Genomic DNA, 22,348 nt, shown 5'->3' on the forward strand with positions numbered 1-22,348 from the left:
TATCTGACCTGAGGTGTCTGACAGGTCCCCGTATGGACAGGAAGCGCCTTAAGGCGTTGATGAAGCTTGAGGTCGGCCCACCTTTTGCTCTCAGCAGCACCACCTCGTGTCCGCCGGGTTTCAACATTCCACGGACCAAAAACATCAAGTCCTACATGGGTGAAAGGCGGGTCAACAGCCAACCTGTCAGTGGGCAGATCAGACATCTTTTGAACTTCAGGCTTGCCCCTCAACTTCATACAGATGACACATTTGAATATGATGCTGGATATGAGTCTCTTCCCTCCTACTATCCAGACTCCAGCACCCTCGGTAAAGTAGCGACCTTGGTGTGCCACTTTATCATGATAGTGCCTGACTAAGAGAGTGGTTACATGATGTCCAGCTGGAAGGATTACTGGGTGTTTCTCTTGATCTTCCAGATCTGCTTTGTGTATTCACCCTCCCACTCTAAGCAGTTCATTCTCGTCAAGGAAAGGATTCATCTTTGCAAGAGGGCCTTGGTGGTGAACTGCGATGCCCTGAGTTAGACATTTTAGCTCCTCCTGATACACATCCTCTTGCACTGCCTTGAGGATATTTGTCTTGGCTTGGCCTGGAGCTCTGTGGTGTGTGGCTGCTGACATTGATGCCATCCCTTACATTCTTCATTCTTAATCTCACCGGAGAATGACTTTGCTACATGAATGAGACTTGTCATGCCTCTGACTAGACTCTTCCAGGTAGAGAAGTTTTCGAATCTTTTTGATCCAAGAGACTGCTCTATGACTTTGGTTGCAAGAGAGGTGACTTCAGGCCGAATGTCTTTGTCTGTATCTGGCTGCACTAGCTCGAACGATTCTGCCTCATCCTCTTGACGTGTGTTTGGCTGGCAGAGAAATTGAGGGCCAAGCAACCAACTGGATGAGGCCAGGTAAGCCGCTGGAATCGGCCTGGTTTCATGGTCTGCAGGGTTCTCATCGGTTTGCATGTACTGCCACTGTGTTGGTTTGGTGGAGCTCCGAATGCGAGTTACTCGGTTAGCTACATAGGTATAGAACCTTCTTGATCTGTTGTGAATGTAGCCCAGCACGACACGACTGTCTGTATAGAACCTATCTATTTCAGATTGGATCAGTTCTGCCAGTTCAACAGCCAAGACTGCGGCGCACAACTCCAGGCGTGGCACAGTTTGCATGGGGTAAGGAGCCAGCTTTGTTTTTCCCATTACAAACCCTACATGCCATTTTCCATCAGAGTCTAAGACACGCAGATAGCCTACAGCCGCTATTGCCATAGTAGAAGCGTCTGAGAAAACGCATAAGTCTATAGTTTTACAACATGACATGGAGACTGGAACGTATGTTCGCTGGATGTGAATTTGTTCCAGCTCAGTTAAGGAGTCAGTCCATGCTTTCCACTGTGCCTCTTTCTGCTTTGGAAGAGGTGTGTCCCATTCATACTGCTCGAAGGAAAGGTCTCTTACAAGTGCCTTGCCTTTCACTGTAATGGGGGAAGCAAATCCAAGAGGATCATAAAGACTATTTACAGTTGACAGAATGCCTCTCCGAGTGAATGATTTCACATCTCTAAACACTCTGAAAGTAAAACTGTCAGTCTGGAGTTCCCAGCTTACACCCTGTCACAGTGTCTGGTTTGTGTTTCCCTGGGTGTCCACCAGAGGTCTCTCTCCCTTACTGTCACCATTCATTCTAGAACTGCATTTCCCACGATCCTTTGTCTGTTCTCATCACTCATCATTGCAAGCAGCTGTTTTCCATTACATTGTTTAGTTTCTGTGTATAAATACCCTGTCTGTTTTAGTCCTTGTCACGGAGTCGTCATATATTGTCACTACACTTCTGGTCTGCGTTCTACCTGTTTCTTGTTTTGTTTCTTGTGTATTTTGGATTGCTATCATGGATTTTGAACACTTGCCTGGATGACTACGAGATGGATTACACTTCAATAAACAACTATTTTCATACTGCATTTGGATCTACCTACTTTCCTGTGTGTCCTCGTGACACACCCAGACTGCGTTGGGAGGGCAAGGGGTCTGCTCCTAAATCTAGATTGTTAAAGTCACTTGCTCGTTCTTCTGGAGGAAAGGCCTCCATGACCTTTGTACTATTTGAGGCTATTTTGTGAAGTCGTAAGTTGGACTCAGCTAGTAGGGCCCTGGTGCATTGCAGGAGATCAATGGCGTCAACCTCCTTTGACACTGAGATGAGACCATCATCAACGTAAAAATTTCTGTAGACGAAATCCTTCACATCCTTGCCGTGTTCATTTTCTCCTTGCTCTGCAGCTTTCCTCAGCCCATACGTTGCTACAGCGGGTGACGGGCTGTTCCCGAACATGTGTACCGTCATCCAGAAGTCAATTATCTCCTTATCAGGATCATTATCTCGTGCCACAGAAATCGCAAGAAATTGCGATGGTCCTCTCTGACCTTGAACCCATAGAACATTTGTTCAATATCGGCTGTGATGGCTATTTTCTCCCTCCTGAACCTTAGTAGGACTCCAACTAGAGTGTTGTTGAGGTTAGGTCCGCTGAGGAGCATGTCATTCAATGACGTTCCCTTAAACACTGCGCTGGAATTAAAAACCACCCTGATTTTCCCAGGCTTCTGCGGGTGATAGACACCGAAGGTAGGTAAATACCAGCATTCTTGCCCTGGTTGCAATGGAGGAGCCAGTTCTGCCTGCTGGTTGTCGAGGACTTTCTGTATGAAGTCAAAGAAGTGCTCTTTCATTTCAGATCTCCTTCTGAATGAGCGTTGGAGAGTGGAGAGTCTCTGGGTGGCCTGTCCTCTGTTATTTGTAAGGGGCTTGCGAGGCGAATGAAAAGGTAGGGGTGCCACCCAGTGATTTTGGTCATCCATGTACACTTCGCTTTCCATTATTCTGAGAAAATTGTTATCATCTACTGACATGGCTAGTTTCTCATCTTCGGGTGTTTTTTGAAACACACTTTCCCCCATCTCGAAAGGTCTCCTGAAAGATCTCCTGGGTGTTAGATGATGTTTGAAGACTAGGCTGCACTGGACCCTGTACTCTCTCTCGTTTATGTGAATCTTGTTGGTACATGGCTCAAGGAAAGAGGAGCGTCCATTTTGAAGGACATGTGTCTTGTAGACATTAACTTCTTCATTCTTGTGAGCACCCACTCAAGTATAACTCGCCAAGCAGATTAACCAAGCAGATTTTTGAGCAGGATCTGGCCTTGTTAGAGCCACCACATATTTCTGTACACTTGGATGTGACTATAGGAGGTGTTCGTGGTTCACACCAGGGTGGGAATTATGTAATTTTAGGGGCAAGGCCATTTGGCCTCCACCTTTTTTTTTTTTTTAGGGGCACCAAGGCCATATGACAGGGCACAAAGGCCATCGTACAATTCGATGGTTTTCCCATTCAGATTGATACCATAACATCCTAATTTGGAATAAGACATGGATTATGACTTTTTTAATAAAAAAAACAAACATTTTTTAATGAGAGAGAGAGAGCGCCATTACATCCAGAAGGTATACACCCTCACACAACAATAGAAACACCATAAATGCCAATAAAAGCATTCAGAAACACCACAAATGCCAATAAAAGCATTCAGAAACAACACAAATGCCAATAAATTAATAATTTCCTGCATTGTCGAACGCTCTTCTTCATGCGTTTCAAATATGGACTATAATGTTCAGTAGAGCGCCCTCAGGCTGCTGGTATGAATTGAAACAGCACATCAGTATACAGCGCTCATAATGATTACATCGACGCATTTGGCTATAAATTCAATAAAATATTATTCCTGTCAATAGAAATCTGATGTAAACTGAGAATATATCAATATTTCTCCAAATCTGCACACTTTTGAGCTAAGAGCCGTGAGGGACGTTGTTTTGTGAATCGCTTTCATGACGACAGCACAGGAGTTTTTTATAAATGGGAGCGTCTGACGCTCATAATTCATATTAAAGGTATCGACTCATTTTTGCATTTCATAACTCCTGACACAAATTAAGACATAACTGTCAATATAAATTTCTCAGAATACAATAGTGGTCAAATACTGAAACGTGAGTCTTATATCTTTTTAATGATGTAAGTTATAGTTTGTCAAGGTAATAACATTAAATCTTATAGTAACTTTGAACTATTAAAAAAAAAAAAAAAACGCTTCAGTGCGCCGACGCCGTTACCTCTGGAACCTTGCATAGGGCCCTTTTCTGAAAAGGGCACTTATCTAAGTTACTAGCAAATAGATTTTGATATTTTTAGGTCAAACCGTTCTTGTCTGTCAGTCATATAATGCAGGTCTATGGTCACGGTCTCAAAGAGCAGCCATCCACAGAGTCCAAATTAAAACAATTCCCCATCGTAAGTACACATTGATGGCCTAAGACACGAAACGAGCGGTTTGTGTGAGAAAACGAACAGTATTTATATCGTTTTTACCTCTTATAACACAGCGACGTCCAAGTGATCTGAGGGCGCCCGCGCTTCCTGCTGTGTGACGTGTGCGCAGACTGGTGCATAGATAGACATATAGATTTCGCCTTGGCTACGGCAGTTCATGAACGAATGCCGTAGCCAAGGCGAAATCTAGTGTATATATCTATGCACCAGTGTAGACAACAGAGTGTCGTTCTTCTGTTGGTGCTGACGTTACATGCTTCTTGCACTGCTGTTTTGATGCGTGAGATCATCGATGTGATTATGACACTGCACCTGCGCGAATCGTCAAACTAATTGAAGTTCAGAGACTACTTGGGTGGAACTTGGACAGGGCCAGGGCACACAGGCCACTGTGGCCGTACGATGATTTTTTTTTCACGGGGCATGAAGGCCAAAGTGTAGGGCAACGGCGGCCATGGCCGCGTGGCCGCGGTATAATTCCCACCCTGGTTCACACTCCCCGCTTTGCTCGTCCTCAGCAGCGTGCTGTAGCTGCTCACCAAGCGACCAAGGGGCAGTTCTAGGATGCATCGCCGATATGTGTCTGTCGCTTTCACACTCATTACATTTAAGTGTTGTCCTGCAATCTTTGGCCATATGCTTGGTGCTGGCACAACATCGAAAACAGATTGAATTCTCCTTCAAGTATGTTTCCCATGAAACCCACAACATTTTGATAGCGGGTGTGGTTTATTATGTATGGGACACTGCTTATCCGGTTTATCATTGACAGCTGCATTAGCCTGTGGAGAGGTAGTTGTAGCAGTGACTGGCGTTTTCCTGACTGTCACTGTTGTTCTGGGGAGGTATTTTGGTGACCTTTCGACTTTGGCGTGGCTTGGGGTAGAGGAGAGACTATATGCAAAACTGGGGTCGTTACGGGTCTTTGCCTGGGAACATACGAAGTTGACAAAAAAAACTTAATGGTGGGAAGAGGACATGAAAATCCTCCTTGTATTTTGATCCCTGCCCTATCTAGCAGTCCCGGAGGGAGAAAGGAAGCTTCTCCACTATTGGATTAACACCCCTTGATGTGTCTAGATATGCGAGTCCAGGCAAGTATCCCTCCGCTTTAGCAGCTTCTAGCTCTCTTAGCAAGTCACCTAATTCCACAAGCTTGTGTATGTCTCTGTTAGAGATGACTGGAAAGGTCTCTAGTCTTCTCAGTAGGGCATTTTCAATAACCTCTGGGATTCCATACATCTCTTCCAAGCGCTGCCATATCATATACACGCCTGCTCTAGGATTGTTAACATGCAATGTCATATACACAGAAGTCAATTATCTAAAAATAGGGGACCCCCCAAAAACAAAGTTATTTGTTGTCTATTCCCGCTGTGTGGTTCATCATTTTACTATTCTGTCCTGGCAGATACGTCACTGTATTGTTAGACAGATAGCGAACATCAACAATAAGACTCAGTAGGCTTGACTCCAGGTTGAGTGTTTTCTTTACTGAAATCTTGGTTGTTTTCTTTTTTGTAAAACTGCAATACAGTATAAAATAAACACTATGTTACAGTCAAATATGTGCAACATCAACATAAATAATATAGCTGCAAGCAGCAATTACCGGGGCCAAGCAGAATAAGACGACAAGACATGCCAACATGTCTGAAAGTGTCAGACCAACTGCAACAATGAGCAATTAAAGACATTTAAAGAGGATTTTAGGCGAAATGGCTGAAAAATCATGTAAAAAGTGATTCAAAATATGATTTAATGGATTGTCACTTTTGACCAAAAGGTGGCGCTGTTACGAAATTGATGTGGTGTGGTCAGAGTAAGGAGACAGTGACACATACAAAGTTTTGTGTCAATATGTCGAGGCATTGCAGATATAAAGCCTGAATAGTCATTTTGGCATCATGCCTCAACTTTGCTGCTGTGCTATACGAAAACGGTTTCATCAATCGACACGAAATCCATAACTTTTTGTCGGCACAGTCTGGAGATGATACGATTCGATTTTGGTGAAAATCGGACAAACGGTCTAGGAGGAGTTCGAAAAAGTAGGTTTTGAATGAAAATCAAGATGGCGGACAGGAAGTTTGGCCAAATAAGGAAAACTTGGTATCTATGTTCTCGGCTTGACCCAAGGAATCTATTAAGACCAGTGGCATTTCAATAGCCAGATGTATTCAAAAGTTATTAGCCTTTTTGGAAATTTTATTATAACTTTTGACCACTAGGTGGCGCTGTCTTGAAATATTTTGGTTGCCTTCAGGGGATGGTGCTGATGACACAATCTGAGTTTCGTAATATTACACCAATGCATTTGTTTAGTATAGCATTTTATTTCACAAAACTGTATTGAAGTCAATGGGAATTTCATATTTTGTTCAATTATAGCGCCACCAAGAGGCTCAGTCCCACAATTTTTTTTACGTGTCCTCAGAGTGAGCCCATACATATGTGTGTCAATTTTGGTGAAAATATCTCAATTCGCTTCGGAGTTATAGACATTTATATGAAAAAACACGAAAAAAATGACTGACACATGACTTTGATTGGAAATTAGTACCCCTAAACATCAATATTTTCGCATTTGGGCATTGGCGTATAGCTATCGACCTATGTTTCCAAACTTCTGACGGTGGTTTCGTCTCGATCGGACTAGCGGTTTCAAAGATATAGCCAAATGTTTTTTAAGCGCTAAATCACAACGCTACACAAACCGTAAGGCGAAACCTAGCATGTTTGGTATCGTAGGACTCGGCAACGATTCAGGAGTCTACAAAGATGAGTTTCGTGAAAATAAGTCGACCACACCCAAAGTTATAAGCATTTGAAAAAAAAAATTCACCACTAGGTGGCGCTGTTTCGAAACTTCTCAGGCTCATTCAGGGCATCGTGCTGATGACCCATACCACGTTTCGTAACAATCCGTTCATGCGTTCATAAAATACAGAATTTTAGCACAAAATTCAAAATGGCCGACAGCCAAAATGACCGATATGGCAAAATTGGATATCAGTCGACTCGGCATGTTGCTCTGAATCTAACGAGACCAATTGTATGATTTTTGGACAAACTGTTCAGAAGTTATAAGCAAAAATAGCCATTTTTCATATCTCCGGACCAGTAGGTGGCGCTGCGCCGAAACACAGCATGTAGCCTCAGGTCATGCTTGTGAGTACAAGTACCAAGTTTGGTCTGAATACGATAAACCGTTGCGGAGATACGGCCTTACGACTGTTTTTGCTAGCGCTACGTAAAATGTATTCGTGCGTTTATCGAAAACGGTTTGACGAATCCATTTGAATTCCATAACTTTTTGTCAGCACTACCTGAAGATGATCTGGTTCAATTTTCGTGCAAATCGGACAAACCGTCTAGGACGAGTTCGAAAAAGTAGCTTTTTTTGAAAATTCAAGATGGTGGCCATATTTGTATGACGGCAAATGACGTCATAGGGTGCAATCGAATCGCCATGAGCTCAGGAATCAGAGGAAAAAAGAATTTCGCTGATTGGCCTTACGGTTCAAAAGTTATTAGCAAAATAAAAGTGAAACTTTGGACAGGTGGTGGCGCTAGAGGGAATGACTTAGAAACACCAAAATTGGTGTATTTAATGTTGAGACGGTCCTCTATCAGAATGTCAAACCAAAACAACTTTCCCGCAATCGGTTCTATGGGCTGCCATAGACTCCCATGGCGGAAGAAGAAGAAGAAGAAGAAGAAGAAGAAGAATAATAATAAGAACGGGAACAGATACAATAGGTGCCTCCGCACCTTCGGTGCTTGGCCCCTAATAATAACCACAGCACATATTACAATATGATTCACTCAAAGAACATAAGTAAATGGGCTAAATAAAAACACAGGCAAATGAGTTATAATCATAAATGAGGCTTAACAGCCTGCTAACTCTGTGTATATATAGCCCAGCTAAATCCAAGCTAGCGGTTAGCATTACGATTAGCATTAACCCGATTTTCACTGAAAATAAATGCCTTTAAACTACAGTAGTAGAACGTCTACACATGTTTTAACTGCCTAAACGACTGAGCGACCATACTCACTGATGGATCTATTCCAAGGATAGACAAATAACGCTGGTGGTGGAGCATTTTTCTGCATGTACACCTGTTGACGATCCCCTTACAAGCGCAATGACTCCAAATACCACTAGATGTCGCTAAATAACATTAACAAAGCACTGACACTGATAGGAGTCAGAACATGTTTAATTGAGTCGTTGTTCTTATCCATGCAAACATGCCTCCTTTCTGTCTAAATAAGGCTCATTACTGATGGCTTTTCACAAAACTTTTGTACTTTTTGCCCGGTGCAGTTTAAATCACACTATTATCTTTGAAAGACAACAGTAAATTAATCTTTATTTAAATTAGATATTTGTGTTGAAGGGGTTATGAATTGCATTTTTTTAAAACATTTCTAATGTCCTTTGAGGTCCACTTATTATGTTATCAAGATTTTTACATCAAAAAACATTCTAATTTAGAAGTAAAAAGCTATTTTCTATCCTGTTTTTGACCACCTCTTTCAAACACTTCATTTTGATAGGTTTTCACATTCAAGACTTGGAAGTAAATGTTTTTATGTGTGTATTCTCTTCTTTCAGGAGTCCGGCTGGTTGGCGGTTCTCGCTGCTCTGGGAGGTTAGAGATACTTGATGATCAGTCGTGGGTTTCGGTGTGTGACGCTGCCTTTGACCAGCAGGATGCAGAGGTTGTGTGTAGAGAGCTGGACTGTGGGGCTCCTGTACAGGTGCTGGGAGAAGATGCTTTTGGCAAAGGAGATGCTCAGATGTGGACACAAGAGATTCAGTGCAGAGGAAATGAGTCTCAGATTCACTTCTGTTCAAAATCACTATCATATGAAAACAACTGTTCACATAATAACAATGCTGAACTGGTGTGTGCTGGTAAGAGCTGAATTAAAAGACTGAGATGATACACATACTGTATATGAACCCATCACAAAGCAACAAGCTTGACTATTATATTATTTTAAGTTTGATAAATGCTTTTCTCTCTCCATTTTATTACCCTCTCATAGATGTAATGAATGTGAGGTTGGTTGGTGGCAACAGTCCCTGTGCTGGTAGAGTGGAGGTTCTTCATAGAGGTCAGTGGGGAACAGTGTGTGGAGATGACTGGGATATGGCTGATGCTGCAGTGGTGTGTAGAGAGCTGGACTGTGGAGAACCTGTAGATGCTCTGAGTGATGCTCATTTTGGACCAGGATCAGGATCAATCTGGATGAGTGGTGTCATGTGTACTGGATCAGAGTCTACACTGAAGAACTGTGGATCATTAAGTGATCCATGTGATCATAGTAATGATGCTGGAGTCATCTGCTCAGGTCAGTGAGATTGATCTTCAAAACACTTACAGTTGCGGCACATATGCGTGTGCAATCAGTGCAAAAAGCGGCGTCTCATTTACTAACCATCCACAAACTAATTAAACGGTTACATTCATTGCCAAAATGGCACTATGTTTTGACTTGTTTAATTGAGTCGTTGTTCTTTTCCATGCAAACATGCCTCCTTTCTGTCTAAATAAGGCTCATTACTGATGGCTTTCCACAAAACTCTGTGCTGTTTGCCCGGTGCAGTTTAAATCACACTATTACCATTTTACCATACAATGTAGTTGGCACTGCATCATCTTTTATTTTCAGTCTCTCTGAAAAGCCTGCATCGAAGCTGGTCAAACTGTGTCTTATTTAAAAATGAATCAGCTGTAAAATGAAGTGAACAAACACAGTGTTTTACAGACTCAATCTGACTGAAACTTTGTTAAAAATAAAGTTCATCCACACTTTTTTAAAGTTAGGCTCACAAAGATGGCAATGCAATTGTAATTGCAAATGTAATCCTCAGAGTTTTCTCTATTGTTTTGTTTTTGTTTGCATCTGTCTCACATTTACTACTACACGACATGCGTGAATCAGTGTGGAGGCGTTGGTCTTCTGCAGAGGCGGTCTTTCGTCATGTGTTGAATGTTTTTATCAGTATATACATAATAATGTGACAAAATCTGAAACTAATCATTTTCTGAGCTTGGTTTTAATAAAAGCTGTTTTTGAAGTTTTGAGTTCTGAAACTTACAGGATATTTCTATAGTGAAAAGACCTCTTATATGTCAAAAGATCAAGGACATTTTTATTTCTCAATTCATGACTCATTAGATCCTAGTTTTCATGACAGCAGCAAATCCGCCACAATACAGAACTCAGACTCGGCCCATGAGATCCAAACTGGACTGTGCAAATTGCCTTCAGCACTGATTTTGTACCTTTCTGTGTGGTTGTGCTAATCATTCAAACAACATGCACAGTTGATTCTTAGTGAATTCCACTCTTATTATTTTGGTAATTGGATGTATTTTGCAATACGTTAAATTTCCTACTAATTGGCATAATAAACCTTATTTAGTTAAATTTAGATGTTGTTACTATTAAACACACTCTTAAACCTGCCACTCTGAATAAATCTATTTTGTATGGTTTTATTTAATATTAACAGATCATAAATATCCCAGACTTTCTGATGGGTCTCACCTGTGTTCTGGGAGATTAGAGGTGATTCATGGGGACACCTGGTACACAGTGTGTGACGCTGCCTTTGACCAGCAGGATGCAGAGGTTGTGTGTAGAGAGCTGGACTGTGGGGCTCCTGTACAGGTGCTGGGAGAAGATGCTTTTGGAAAAGGAGATGCTCAGATGTGGACACAAGAGATTCAGTGCAGACGAAATGAGTCTCATACTTACTTCTGTCCAACATCACCATCACACCAACACAACTGCACCAGTGAGAATAATGTGGGACTGATCTGTTCTGGTAAATTATCAATATTCTGTCTCATTTTTCTCTGTCAGCTGCATTATACACTATTATAAACTTCTGTTCTTTATTCAGGTTACACTGAGGCCAAACTGATGAACGGTTCAGACTCCTGTTCTGGAAGAGTGGAGCTTCGGTCCCCTAATGAGTGGGGCACAGTATGTGATGCATGCTGGGATATGAGAGCTGCCAGTGTCCTCTGTAGACAGCTGAATTGTGGGATTGCTGTGTCTGTTCTGGGATCAGACTGGTTTGGAGAGGGAAGTGGTGAAATCTGGGCTGATGTGTTTGATTGTGACGGGAATGAAACAAAACTCTCAGAATGTTCCGTCTCTTCATGGAGTCGGGCTGAATGTTCTCATGGACGAGATGTTGGAGTCATCTGCTCTGGTAAACTTATTTGACACTGAGACCACTGAACTATTTCACGTTCTAACACAATTCTTATTTTAGTAAAACATGAGATCTTCTCCTCAGGTTCCTCTCTGGCTGTTCATGACGGTCTGGTGCGGTTGTCTGGAGAGAGACAGTGTGAGGGGGAGCTGGAAGTTTCCATCCATCAGGTCTGGAGGAGAGTTCTGCTGGACTCCTGGAGTCTCACTGAATCCTCTGTGGTCTGCAGACAGCTGGGCTGTGGCTCTGTGCTGAACTTCTCCGGCTCCTCTTCATCCAGTCCTGAACACAGTCATGAGTGTGTGATGGGCTTCCAGTGCTCTGGGAGTGAAGCTCATCTGGGGAACTGCAGCTCTCCACAAACTCTCAACTGCAGCTCCACACAACAGCTGTCAATCACCTGCCTTGGTGAGAACAACAACATCTGGGCAGATTCTTCAGTTGTTAGTGATCAATAATGTGTTTTTCTCTCTCTGAATATCAGGTCGCGGGTCCATCAGGCTGGTGGGTTCTGGGGGAGACTGTGCAGGGAGGCTGGAGGTTTTTCACAGCGGCTCATGGGGGACAGTGTGTGATGACTCCTGGGATATTAAAGATGCCCATGTGGTGTGCAGACAGCTGCAGTGTGGAGTGGCCCTCAGTAACCAGCAGGTACCAGCCTGGTTTGGTCGTGGTTCTGGACCCATATGGCTGGATGAGGTGGAGTGTGAGGGGAATGAGACGTCCCTGTGGAACTGCTCTTCTCCAGGCTGGGGGAAACATGACTGTCAACACAAGGAGGATGTAGGAGTCGTGTGCTCAGGTAAACGGTAAACTAGAGTGAAAATCTGTTATTCAGTAACATTTAAAATCAAAAATGTTTTTTCAGTTTTCATTTCAATCACCCATATATATGTACCATTCAGTGGTAGAAATGTATTGGGGTTGGATGAAAGTTAAAGTTGATTCTCATCCTTTTGCATGTATAGAGTTTAAAGAGATCAGGTTAACTGAGGGCTGTGAAGGGAATGTGGAGGTTTTCTACAATGGATCCTGGGGAAATGTGTGTTACAACCAGATGGACAGAGACACAGCGAGTCTGATCTGTCAAGAGCTGAACTGTGGAAGATCTGGCAGTGAACCCAGTTATTCAACGGGACTGAAGTCTCATAATTGGCTTGATTATTTAAAATGTCGACGTCATGATTCCACTCTATGGCAGTGTCCATCTTCACCCTGGGGACAGAAAGACTGTGATAATGAAATGGCCAAGATCACCTGCTCAGGTAAGAAGATATTTAACTGAATTAATATAGTTGGAAAACATTATGTTTGTTTCAGTATTATTATTATTAATAATTTTTCTATTCAGCATTTAATCAAATTTTAATGTTTTAATTTTAGAGGAGCAGACTGGTGAATCTCCTCGGAGTCGTCTGACTTGTTCTACCTCAGAATCTCCTCACCAGAGACAGTGTTCAAGTAAGATACCGGTAATTAAAAGGATGTATTTTCTTTATTCACAGTATTGAATTATTAATATCTGAGCACTTGTACACTGAATCCACATTCCACATTCATAATTTGTCACAACTTTAAATAGTCATAAAATGCATTGTAAATGTATTGCTGGTCAGTGATGTTGCTGTGTGTGATTTAGATCATGTTCCTCTCAGACTGAGTGGAGGTTTGGGCCGGTGCTCTGGGAGGCTGGAGGTGTATCATAACGCTGTGTGGGGTTCAGTCTGTGCTGATCTGTGGGACATCAGCGATGCTCAGGTGGTCTGCAGGCAGCTGGGTTGTGGAGCAGCACTGAGGGCTGATGGGAATTCAGTCTTTGGTGCTGGTGAAGGTGTTGTGTGGCTGAACAGAGTCGAGTGCAGAGGGAATGAGATTCACCTGTGGGACTGTCCTCTCTCCCTGAAGAACCACACTGACTGCTCCCACAAAGAGCACGCTGGACTCACCTGTGCAGGTCAGAGCAAAACACTGAGCAATATTAGTGATTTTTAAATATTTTTAGTGCTAATATTATTTGTGTATTTCATGATTTTGAATGTGTTTGTGTCTGTTTTGCCAGATTTGTCAGTGTCCACTACTCCTGCCACAACAGAATCAGCTTCTCCTCCAGTTTCTCAGACAGTGCGCTCAACATCAGTCACTCCTCCACAAACTCCTCCAGTGTCTCTCTCTGTGCTTGTGGTTATACTAGGAGTTTTACTCTTACTGCTCTTAGTGCCACTGCTTATACTGATTCAGCAGAACAGAGTGATGAGGAGAGGTAGGACGACGACTGAGGCTGTTTATGAGGAGCTTCATCACAGACCCACTAATGGACAGATTTTTTTCACTCAGAGGGGTGAGTAAATGTGTGTGTCTGATTTGTGGAGCTCAATAAAGTGTGATCACTTTATTTATTGGCAGGGCCACATTAATGCATGGGCTTACCTGGGCCCAGGCTGGGGGAGGGCCCAAGTAATGCTGGAAAATATATATAATTGAACATTTAAATTTTACATTTATTTACCCATTTTAAAAAGTTTTCACTATGCTGTTATAGTTTTGTTATTGATGCTTTGCTTTGAGTGTGCGCGGCTAGAAGATGCGGGCTTGTGAAGTTGTGCATTAAACTCTTCCACGCTGTGCTACCATTATCTCCTCAGCATGCTCAGAGTAGAGTCGACAACACGGTCAGAGACATTAGCGGGGAGGAGATAACACAACAAATCTACGCTTTTTCTTTAAACTATTTCACTGAGCAGCAAAATTAACACAGCCCATGTACCGAATGTGACAAAAAAACTGCTTTGGTGAGCAAATAAAACAAACATACTCAGGTTTTTCTTGCTCCAGAACTCGAAGCAACACATACACTATGTGAAATGAGTCCTCGCAAGATTAAACCACCAAAACTAAAATTCATGATTTGATGCCAGTTTAGACGGAGACTTGATTATCTTGAGAGACTTATGTCCTTGGTTATTTTTGTCAATTATACAAGAATTTTTACCCCCCCCCCCGCCCCCCGCCCCCCCCCGCCCCCCCCGCCCCATAGATTCTATAGATATTGCGATATATCGATATCGTGAAATCTTTTGGCCACAATAACCGTGGTGTGAAAAATCTAACATCGTGACAGCCCTAATCATAGTCATATTTAGCTCAAATAAACTGTCAATATCTCTGAAAAAGTCACATTGAATTACATTGAATTGATTACTCAGGGCCCTAGACCCATATTTTTACCTCCAAGGTATGCTTTTCTTTGTTGATTGGACAGGTCACTATCACTATAGTGTCAAAAATCACATGTTGTGACCAAAAGGACCATTGTTGAGGCTTTAAATTAACTTCAGAACTATGCCACAGTGAAAAGTTATATTAGGCTTTTCACCATGTTAAGGATCAATATTACATTTTAGTCAAATAACACACAAAAAAAAAAAAATACATACTTAAACATCATGTATTTATAAAAAAATAAAATAAAAAAAAATCACTCTTCATCATTATTAGTACAGCCTCCCTCACACTTGCACAATGTGGTACAGCGAAGTCCAGCTCGTTGGCACTTACCGTTGCCCTTACAGGCAACCACACAGCCACAGTTGAGGAGGAGTGAGCATCCCTTGCTGACATCTTCCAGATCTGTCCAATATGGCACCCAGACTTTGGTTCTGTCATTCCATTCCCAACCCCACTCACTGGGGTCTGGAATCTCTGGAGTTTTGGAGAGGGACTGCTTCCAGACAAAAGCTGCAGTGTGCAGGGCACGCTTCCCATGCTGGAGTAAGGCATGCTGGGTCGGGGGGATTGAATCCAGGGACTTGAGGCCATGAGTGAAAAGAAGCTTCCGGGCTTCATTGACTGACTTGACACCGCAGTTCTTACTATACATGAGTACAGTCCAGCGTTCGAGAACTCGCATGTGCACTGATTCCAGTGTGAGGCTGATTGGGTCTTGGGATTGGGTCTTGGGTGATCACAATGAGGGTGGCGCTGCATATATCATGGCTAGACCAACTCCAAACGGTCCTGATAGAAATCAGTACATCAGGAATATCAGTACATCAGTGACAAACTTCTGAAGACCACAACTGGCTCAAAGTACCTCCTCCTCACAACAAAGGCTAACTTGGTCCTGAGCAACAAACCTACTGATCTATAAGCATTGTCACCATGTCAGCAAGAGGAAGCAGACACACAAATGATGCTACATTTACGTCATGCTGCCGAACAGGGTCACACCAAGGCTTACCTATGGACAGTAGATAGTGATGTGGTTGTACTGGCCATCAATCTGTTCCAGGAGTTAGGTCTCTCAGAGCTGTGGATTAGATTTGGATCAGGGAAGGCATATAAAGATATTCCAATCCACCACATCTCAGAAATGTTGGGAAGCCAAGCACTGCCCAGCACTGCCCCTCTTCCACGCGTTCACAGGATGTGACGTTGTATCAGCAGTGTATGGAATTGGAAAAAAAAACTGCATGGAATGCGTGGGCAGCTTACCCAGAAGTCACCGACACCCTCATTGTGATCACCCAAGACCCAATCAGCCTCACACTGGAATCAGTGCACATGCGAGTTCTCGAACGCTGGACTGTACTCATGTATAGTAAGAACTGCGGTGTCAAGTCAGTCAATGAAGCCCGGAAGCTTCTTTTCACTCATGGCCTCAAGTCCCTGGATTCAATCCCCCCTGACCCAGCATGCCTTACTCCAGCATGGGAAGCGTGCCCTGCACACTGCAGCTTTTGTCTGGAAGCAGTCCCTCTCCAAAACTCCAGAGATTCCAGACCCCAGTGAGTGGGGTTGGGAATGGAATGACAGAACCAAAGTCTGGGTGCCATATTGGACAGATCTGGAAGATGTCAGCAAGGGATGCTCACTCCTCCTCAACTGTGGCTGTGTGGTTGCCTGTAAGGGCAACGGTAAGTGCCAACGAGCTGGACTTCGCTGTACCACATTGTGCAAGTGTGAGGGAGGCTGTACTAATAATGATGAAGAGTGAATTATAATTTTTTTGAATAAATACATGTTTAAGTATGTATTGTTTTTTTTTGTGTGTGTGTGTTATTTGACTAAAATGTTATATTGATCCTTAACATGGTGAAAATCCTAATATAACTTTTCACTGTGGCATAGCCTAGTTCTGAAGTTGTGTTAATTTAAAGGGATAGTTCGGCCAAAAATGATATTTAACCCATGATTTACTCACCCTCAAGCCGTTCGAGATCCATATGTCAATCTTTTTTCAGACGAACACATTTTCAGTTATTTTAGAAAATGTCTTAGATCTTTCAGTGGTTATAATGTGAAGCAATGGGGTCCAGCTCCTCCAAGTCCCAAAATGAGCATGCATCCTTCACAAAAGTAATCCATCCGGCTCCAGGGGGATAAACCAAGGCCTTCTGAGGGTAATCCGTGCGGTTTTGTCGTAAAAATATACATATTTAAAACTTTATAAACGAAAATAACTGGCTTCCGGTAGAGGTCGACGCGCGTTCACAGAGATGGATGCTGGCGTATGACGTAGGACGTAGCGTAGGAAGCGCCGTGACGTAGAACGAACGTCGAGTTTTGTTTTGCTCTGCTCTCTGGCTGCGCTGTCACGTTCGTTCTACGTCACGACGCATCCATCTCTGTGAACGCGCGTCGACCGCTACCGGAAGCCAGTTATTTTCATTTATAAAGTTTTATCATCCAGGCTAGGTCCTTTTGGTCACAACATGTGATTTTTGACACTATAGTGATAGTGACCTGTCCAATCAACAAAGAAAAGCATACCTTGGAGGTAAAAATATGGGTCTAGGGCCCTGAGTAATATTTCAATGTGACTTTTTCAGAGATATTGACAGTTTATTTGAGCTAAATATGACTATGATAATAGATTTAACATGGAAATGGACTTAAAATAAGAAGAATATATCAGAATTGGATTCCTTGTATCAAACAAAGCAGAAAAAATTACAGTATACAACAATTTAAGACTAAAGGAAGCTGAGATATAACCTTTTCTCTTTTCGGCGGGGGCCAATTTGGATTTTATGGATAACTGCCACTAGGGGGGCCACCCCAACTTGTATCCATGGATTTTTGAAAACCTTAGGCCCATACCTAACACCCTGCCAAAAATCAAAAACTTTTCCAGAAGTGCCCAATTTTCATGAATTGCATCCTAGCTATTAAATAAAATTCAGTTCTGAATCACAAAAACTATGACAAAAAACCTATTGACATTTTCGTCAATTAATAAATATTAGACAAAAATGTTACAGAGGGACAACATGGAAAGAGATCCAGTCATAACTTATGTCGTGTGGTAGATGCGCACATTTGAATTGTAATGTGCTGATCCAGCGGGACATAAGTTGGCAATGGCATACACTTAAACATCTCATAAAACGTTCAAAAATTTAAACTTTTTAGAGAAAGAGCAGGCCAGACATATGGATAAATCTAAAAAATACATTCTAAACTCACAGCAAGCAGTGAATAGATCAGTGGTGACAATGCGAAAGTGAGATCAGTTCAGTCCGGTTTTCTATGCGTACACCGAAAGTGTCTCTCAGACACAGCGCACGAGTATTGAGAATTGTGCTTTCTTTCGCGCCTTTTTGCGCTTGAGCGGACAAATACACACAAAATTATGTTAAAATGTCCGTCTTGAGTATTCACATACACACTGTCGGGTATGTCTTAAGTAAAAAGTTTGGAGAATACCGGCTGTGTTTCAGTGTATTGGATTCATGCATTCAGCCTTAAAGTGACAGCAGCCTAATAACCTGCTGCTGCTGTCCGTCATTAATGTTAATCAAACAACAAAAGAAAATCACTCAATGCTCTTGACTGAATAACTTTAGCATTAATAAGGATTAATCTATATTTAATTTATACAAATAAATATGTCTGCTTGAAAGAATGTATGTTGTATGCAAGTTGTTATAAAGAATGCATCATTAATTAAAAAGAAGACCATGTTCTTGTTTCTTTATGAGAAGTGGTTTTATTTAATTCTAAGACAAATAAAGACATGTTATATGTCACAGCAGTTAAATCTGTGTCTGCATTGCACGTTCAAACCTTAATATCATTTATTTTAACAGATTAATGTTTTCTCCAGGAGTATTTTGATGACTGTGGAAATTTAAGAGATGCTTAATTGATGCATTACAATTTTGCCAAACCCATTAGATTTTAGTTGATTAAATCTACTGTAAGTTAGTCGACTAAAACTTTAAAAAAAATCAGGTGACTGAAATATGACTAAAACAAATGACCTTTTTAGACTGACAAAAATGAAATAAAAGTTTGCTGTCAAAATTTAAGACTGATACAGTATTAGAGTTGTGATTCGATGGAAGTGGAGATATTGGCTGATTTACGGTTGTGAACGTGTGTCTGATGAATCTACTTCTCCATAATAGGAAGTGTCCTCTCTGAAGAACACCATTCTGGGTATGAAGATGCTGATGAGCTTCTTTCAGGTTAGAGGACTCAAACAAAAACACTCACTTAGCAGGTTATCTTAACTGGGTTGAAATTATGTAAACCATTCAGCACGTAATAATTCAGATAAGGATTTCTTAAAGGTTTTTTTTTTTTTTTTTTTTTTTTTTTTTTAAAGCAAATTCTGCAGGAGGAGCCGCACCTGACTACTATAATGACATCACCACCACTGAAGGGTCAAATAAAGGTCAGTGACTTATTTCACTAAATTAAATGAACTATTGGACCTCTGAATAGTTAAAGCAGTTTTTGTTTATTTCCTCCTTGCTGTTAACTCATTTAGAAGAGCAGCAAATCACACCTGAGAATTATGATGATATAATCACTGTTGGACTGAGATCTCGTGATACAGGTTTATTTCTTATTATCATTTCTACAGGTTTTAACAATATAGATTTATTTGCATTTTAATTATACATATGCACTGTTTCAAAATCCAAAATCTTGCACATTTAATGGATGCATTTAATTTAATTTGGTCTATTTGTCCATTTTGACTTGCCAGAAAACTATGATGATGTCATCATTGTAAGACAATTCTCCAATGATAAAGCAGGTGTGGAATTCAAATTACTCTCTCAAATTAAAATATTTTGGTTTGTTTGTTTGTCTTCAAATTATTGTGGCAAATAATCTTATGTTTATTATTAAATTACAAATGTAATTAATAATGGACACATTTATATCAGAGGGTGTTCAGGAGGAGTATGATGATATGAAGAATTTCAGGGAATATATGAGTGACATGTTTGGTACGTTACTGACACCTTTTTACCTTACACTGAATTTACATTTAATTTTTATAATCACTTTATAATATCGATATCTGTGATTATGATAGCTCATTTAACTTGATTGGCAATATTGATGTGTTCATTTATAATACTTTTTAAAGCATATATTGATCAATTATTTTGCTTTTGTTTTATAATAACAGACTATGACGATGTGGGGGAGGAGCCAGGAAAACAGGGAAGGACTTTATAACTGAAACCACACCCACTGCCTCAAATCCTTTCAAAGCTTTTAAGTTTTCTGCAAAGTTTAAGGGCCCTATTTTAACGATCTTAGCGCATGGTCTAAAGCACAAGGCGCAAGTTCACTTAAAGGGATACTCCACTTTAAAATGAAAATTCTGTCATCATTTACTCACCATCATTTTGTTTCAAACCTGTATGAACTTCTTTCTTCTGCTGAACAGAAAGGAGGATATTTAGAAGAATGTCAGTAACCAGACAGTTTCTGGTCCCATTGACTTCCATAGTATATTTTTTTTCCTACTATGGAAGTCAATGGTACCAAAAACTGCCTGATAACTGACATTCTTCTAAATATCGTCCTTTCTGTTCAGCAGAAGAAAGAAATTCATACAGGTTTGAAACAACATGAGGGTGAGTATATGATGACAGAATTTTCATTTTAAAGTGGAGTGTCCCTTTAAGGCGTGTCTGAATCCACTTTTGCTAGTTTAAGGATGGAAAAATGGTCGGTGCGTGCGGTCTAAAACGGTTGTCACTATTCTTTTAATGAGTAATGGGTGTGTTTTGGGCGTAACGTGAAATAAACCAACCAGAGTCTCATCTCCCATTCCCTTTAAAAGCCAATTGCGCTCGCGCCATGGCGGATTTCTATTTACATGACAGAATTTAGCGAGGTTATACGCACAAGCAGACCATCTACGGGACAAGCCGGATTCCTTATCTTTATGTACACAATATTAATCTTTTACATTATTATCCTTTTATTTGTAATATTTGCCATGTTTGTGTGCTGCTGCGCATCCCTTTCTGTGTAATAAGCAGAGTGGAAGTGCGTTGTGGACCCGCCTATAGGCGCACATTACTAACGTGCTCTTTAAATAACAAAAAATATATTGCGCCATTGACTTTAGACTAGGTTTTTGTCGGTCAATGGCGCAGTCTATTTCAGTTGCCTCAAAATAGCAATGCGCCTGAACACACCTCGTTTTAGCGCACAAATGGGCACAAATGCATTTGCTATTTAAACAACGTGGTGCAGGACATGAAAATGATAACTGCGTCAGGCTGAAGCTAGCAAAACACACTTGCGTTGCACCTGGCGCTGCATATATCAAGGGTAGCGTTAGTTCTGGCAGGTCACGTTAGTCAAGCTCGCATCAGCTGACCCTCAGCTGATCCACATCTACCTATAGGAATACGATGCCTATCACCATAAGCTCCTTCAGTATTATCAGCAGCTATCGCGTTTCTCAGGAGCTAATTACCCTCCTCCATCCCCAGCTCCTCCTCTCGCCCAGTCAGGATTTGACATTCTGATTCCCCTTGAATCAGAATAATTATCGAATTATGTTTTACTTAAAAATTTGCAAATATATTTAATCCAAGATTTTAATGTTGGTTCTGTTCGGTTTACCCCAAGGGGGATTATTGCTGCTTTCCCTGCTCTTATCCATGCTAGGCTGCATGGATGCGCAGGGAGTTCTCCCCCAGAACGGAACCATACCGCCAATCCAAACTGTATGCTAATTGTCAATCATATTTGACGGTAGTGGTCCTGACAGAAATGTTTTAACTGCTATCCACCATATGTAACCACATCTTATATTTTGTATTGGAATTTACTAAATCAATTACATGTAATCAGTGTTTGTCAGGATAAAATGCTTAGTTTAAACTTCTCTTTACAGAAGTTTTTTTTACAAAACACGTTTTTGTGATCCCATTGCACTTAAAGGAGAAGTTCACTTTCAAAAAAACTTTTGCTGATAATTTACTCACCCCCATGTCATCCAAGATGTCCATGTCTTTCTTTCTTCAGTCGCAAAGAAATTAAGGTTTTTGATGAAAACATTCCAGGATTTCCCCCCATGTAATGGATTCTATTGGGACCCAAACGGTAGAAGGTCCAAATGACAGTTTAAGTGCAGCTTCAAAGGGCTTTAAACGATACCAGACGATGAATAAGGGTCTTATCTAGCGAAACGATCGGTCATTTCCAAAATAAATAAAAAAGTTTAAGTTTTATAAGCACAAATGTTCGCCTTGCTCTGTTCTGTGATGCGCGTTCGTGACGTCACGCAATACGCAATTACGTTGAAAAGGTCACGCTTGAAAAATTTCTGTCCTGAAGAAAATGTTCTTTTTGGCTTTTTAATATTAAAACACCGAGGATACGCACACGAAATGGGCATTTTAAACGATAAACTGACACAAATACATTTGAA

At 41.3% G+C, this 22,348-nt stretch overlaps 1 protein-coding gene across 1 annotated transcript in view; it reads left to right on the forward strand.

Annotated features, from left to right (window-relative positions):
• LOC311082265 (scavenger receptor cysteine-rich domain-containing protein DMBT1-like) overlaps positions 1–14,308 on the forward strand; it is a gene marked incomplete at both ends in the record, with an annotated part of 49,499 nt that extends 35,191 nt beyond the window's left edge. Inside the window, 11 exons of the mRNA XM_084112995.1 lie at positions 25–312; positions 9,031–9,333; positions 9,468–9,773; positions 10,942–11,256; positions 11,335–11,649; positions 11,737–12,099; positions 12,137–12,454; positions 12,621–12,917; positions 13,292–13,606; positions 13,712–13,912; positions 14,295–14,308. Of these exons, the coding sequence (XP_083969121.1) occupies positions 25–312; positions 9,031–9,333; positions 9,468–9,773; positions 10,942–11,256; positions 11,335–11,649; positions 11,737–12,099; positions 12,137–12,454; positions 12,621–12,917; positions 13,292–13,606; positions 13,712–13,912; positions 14,295–14,308 (3,035 nt within the window). The remainder of the gene's footprint in view (positions 1–24; positions 313–9,030; positions 9,334–9,467; positions 9,774–10,941; positions 11,257–11,334; positions 11,650–11,736; positions 12,100–12,136; positions 12,455–12,620; positions 12,918–13,291; positions 13,607–13,711; positions 13,913–14,294) is intronic.
• Between the last annotated feature and the right edge of the window lie 8,040 nt (positions 14,309–22,348).

This window comes from Abramis brama (assembly GCF_963993115.1).
Source record: "Abramis brama genome assembly, chromosome: 4".
NCBI lineage: Eukaryota > Metazoa > Chordata > Actinopteri > Cypriniformes > Leuciscidae > Abramis > Abramis brama.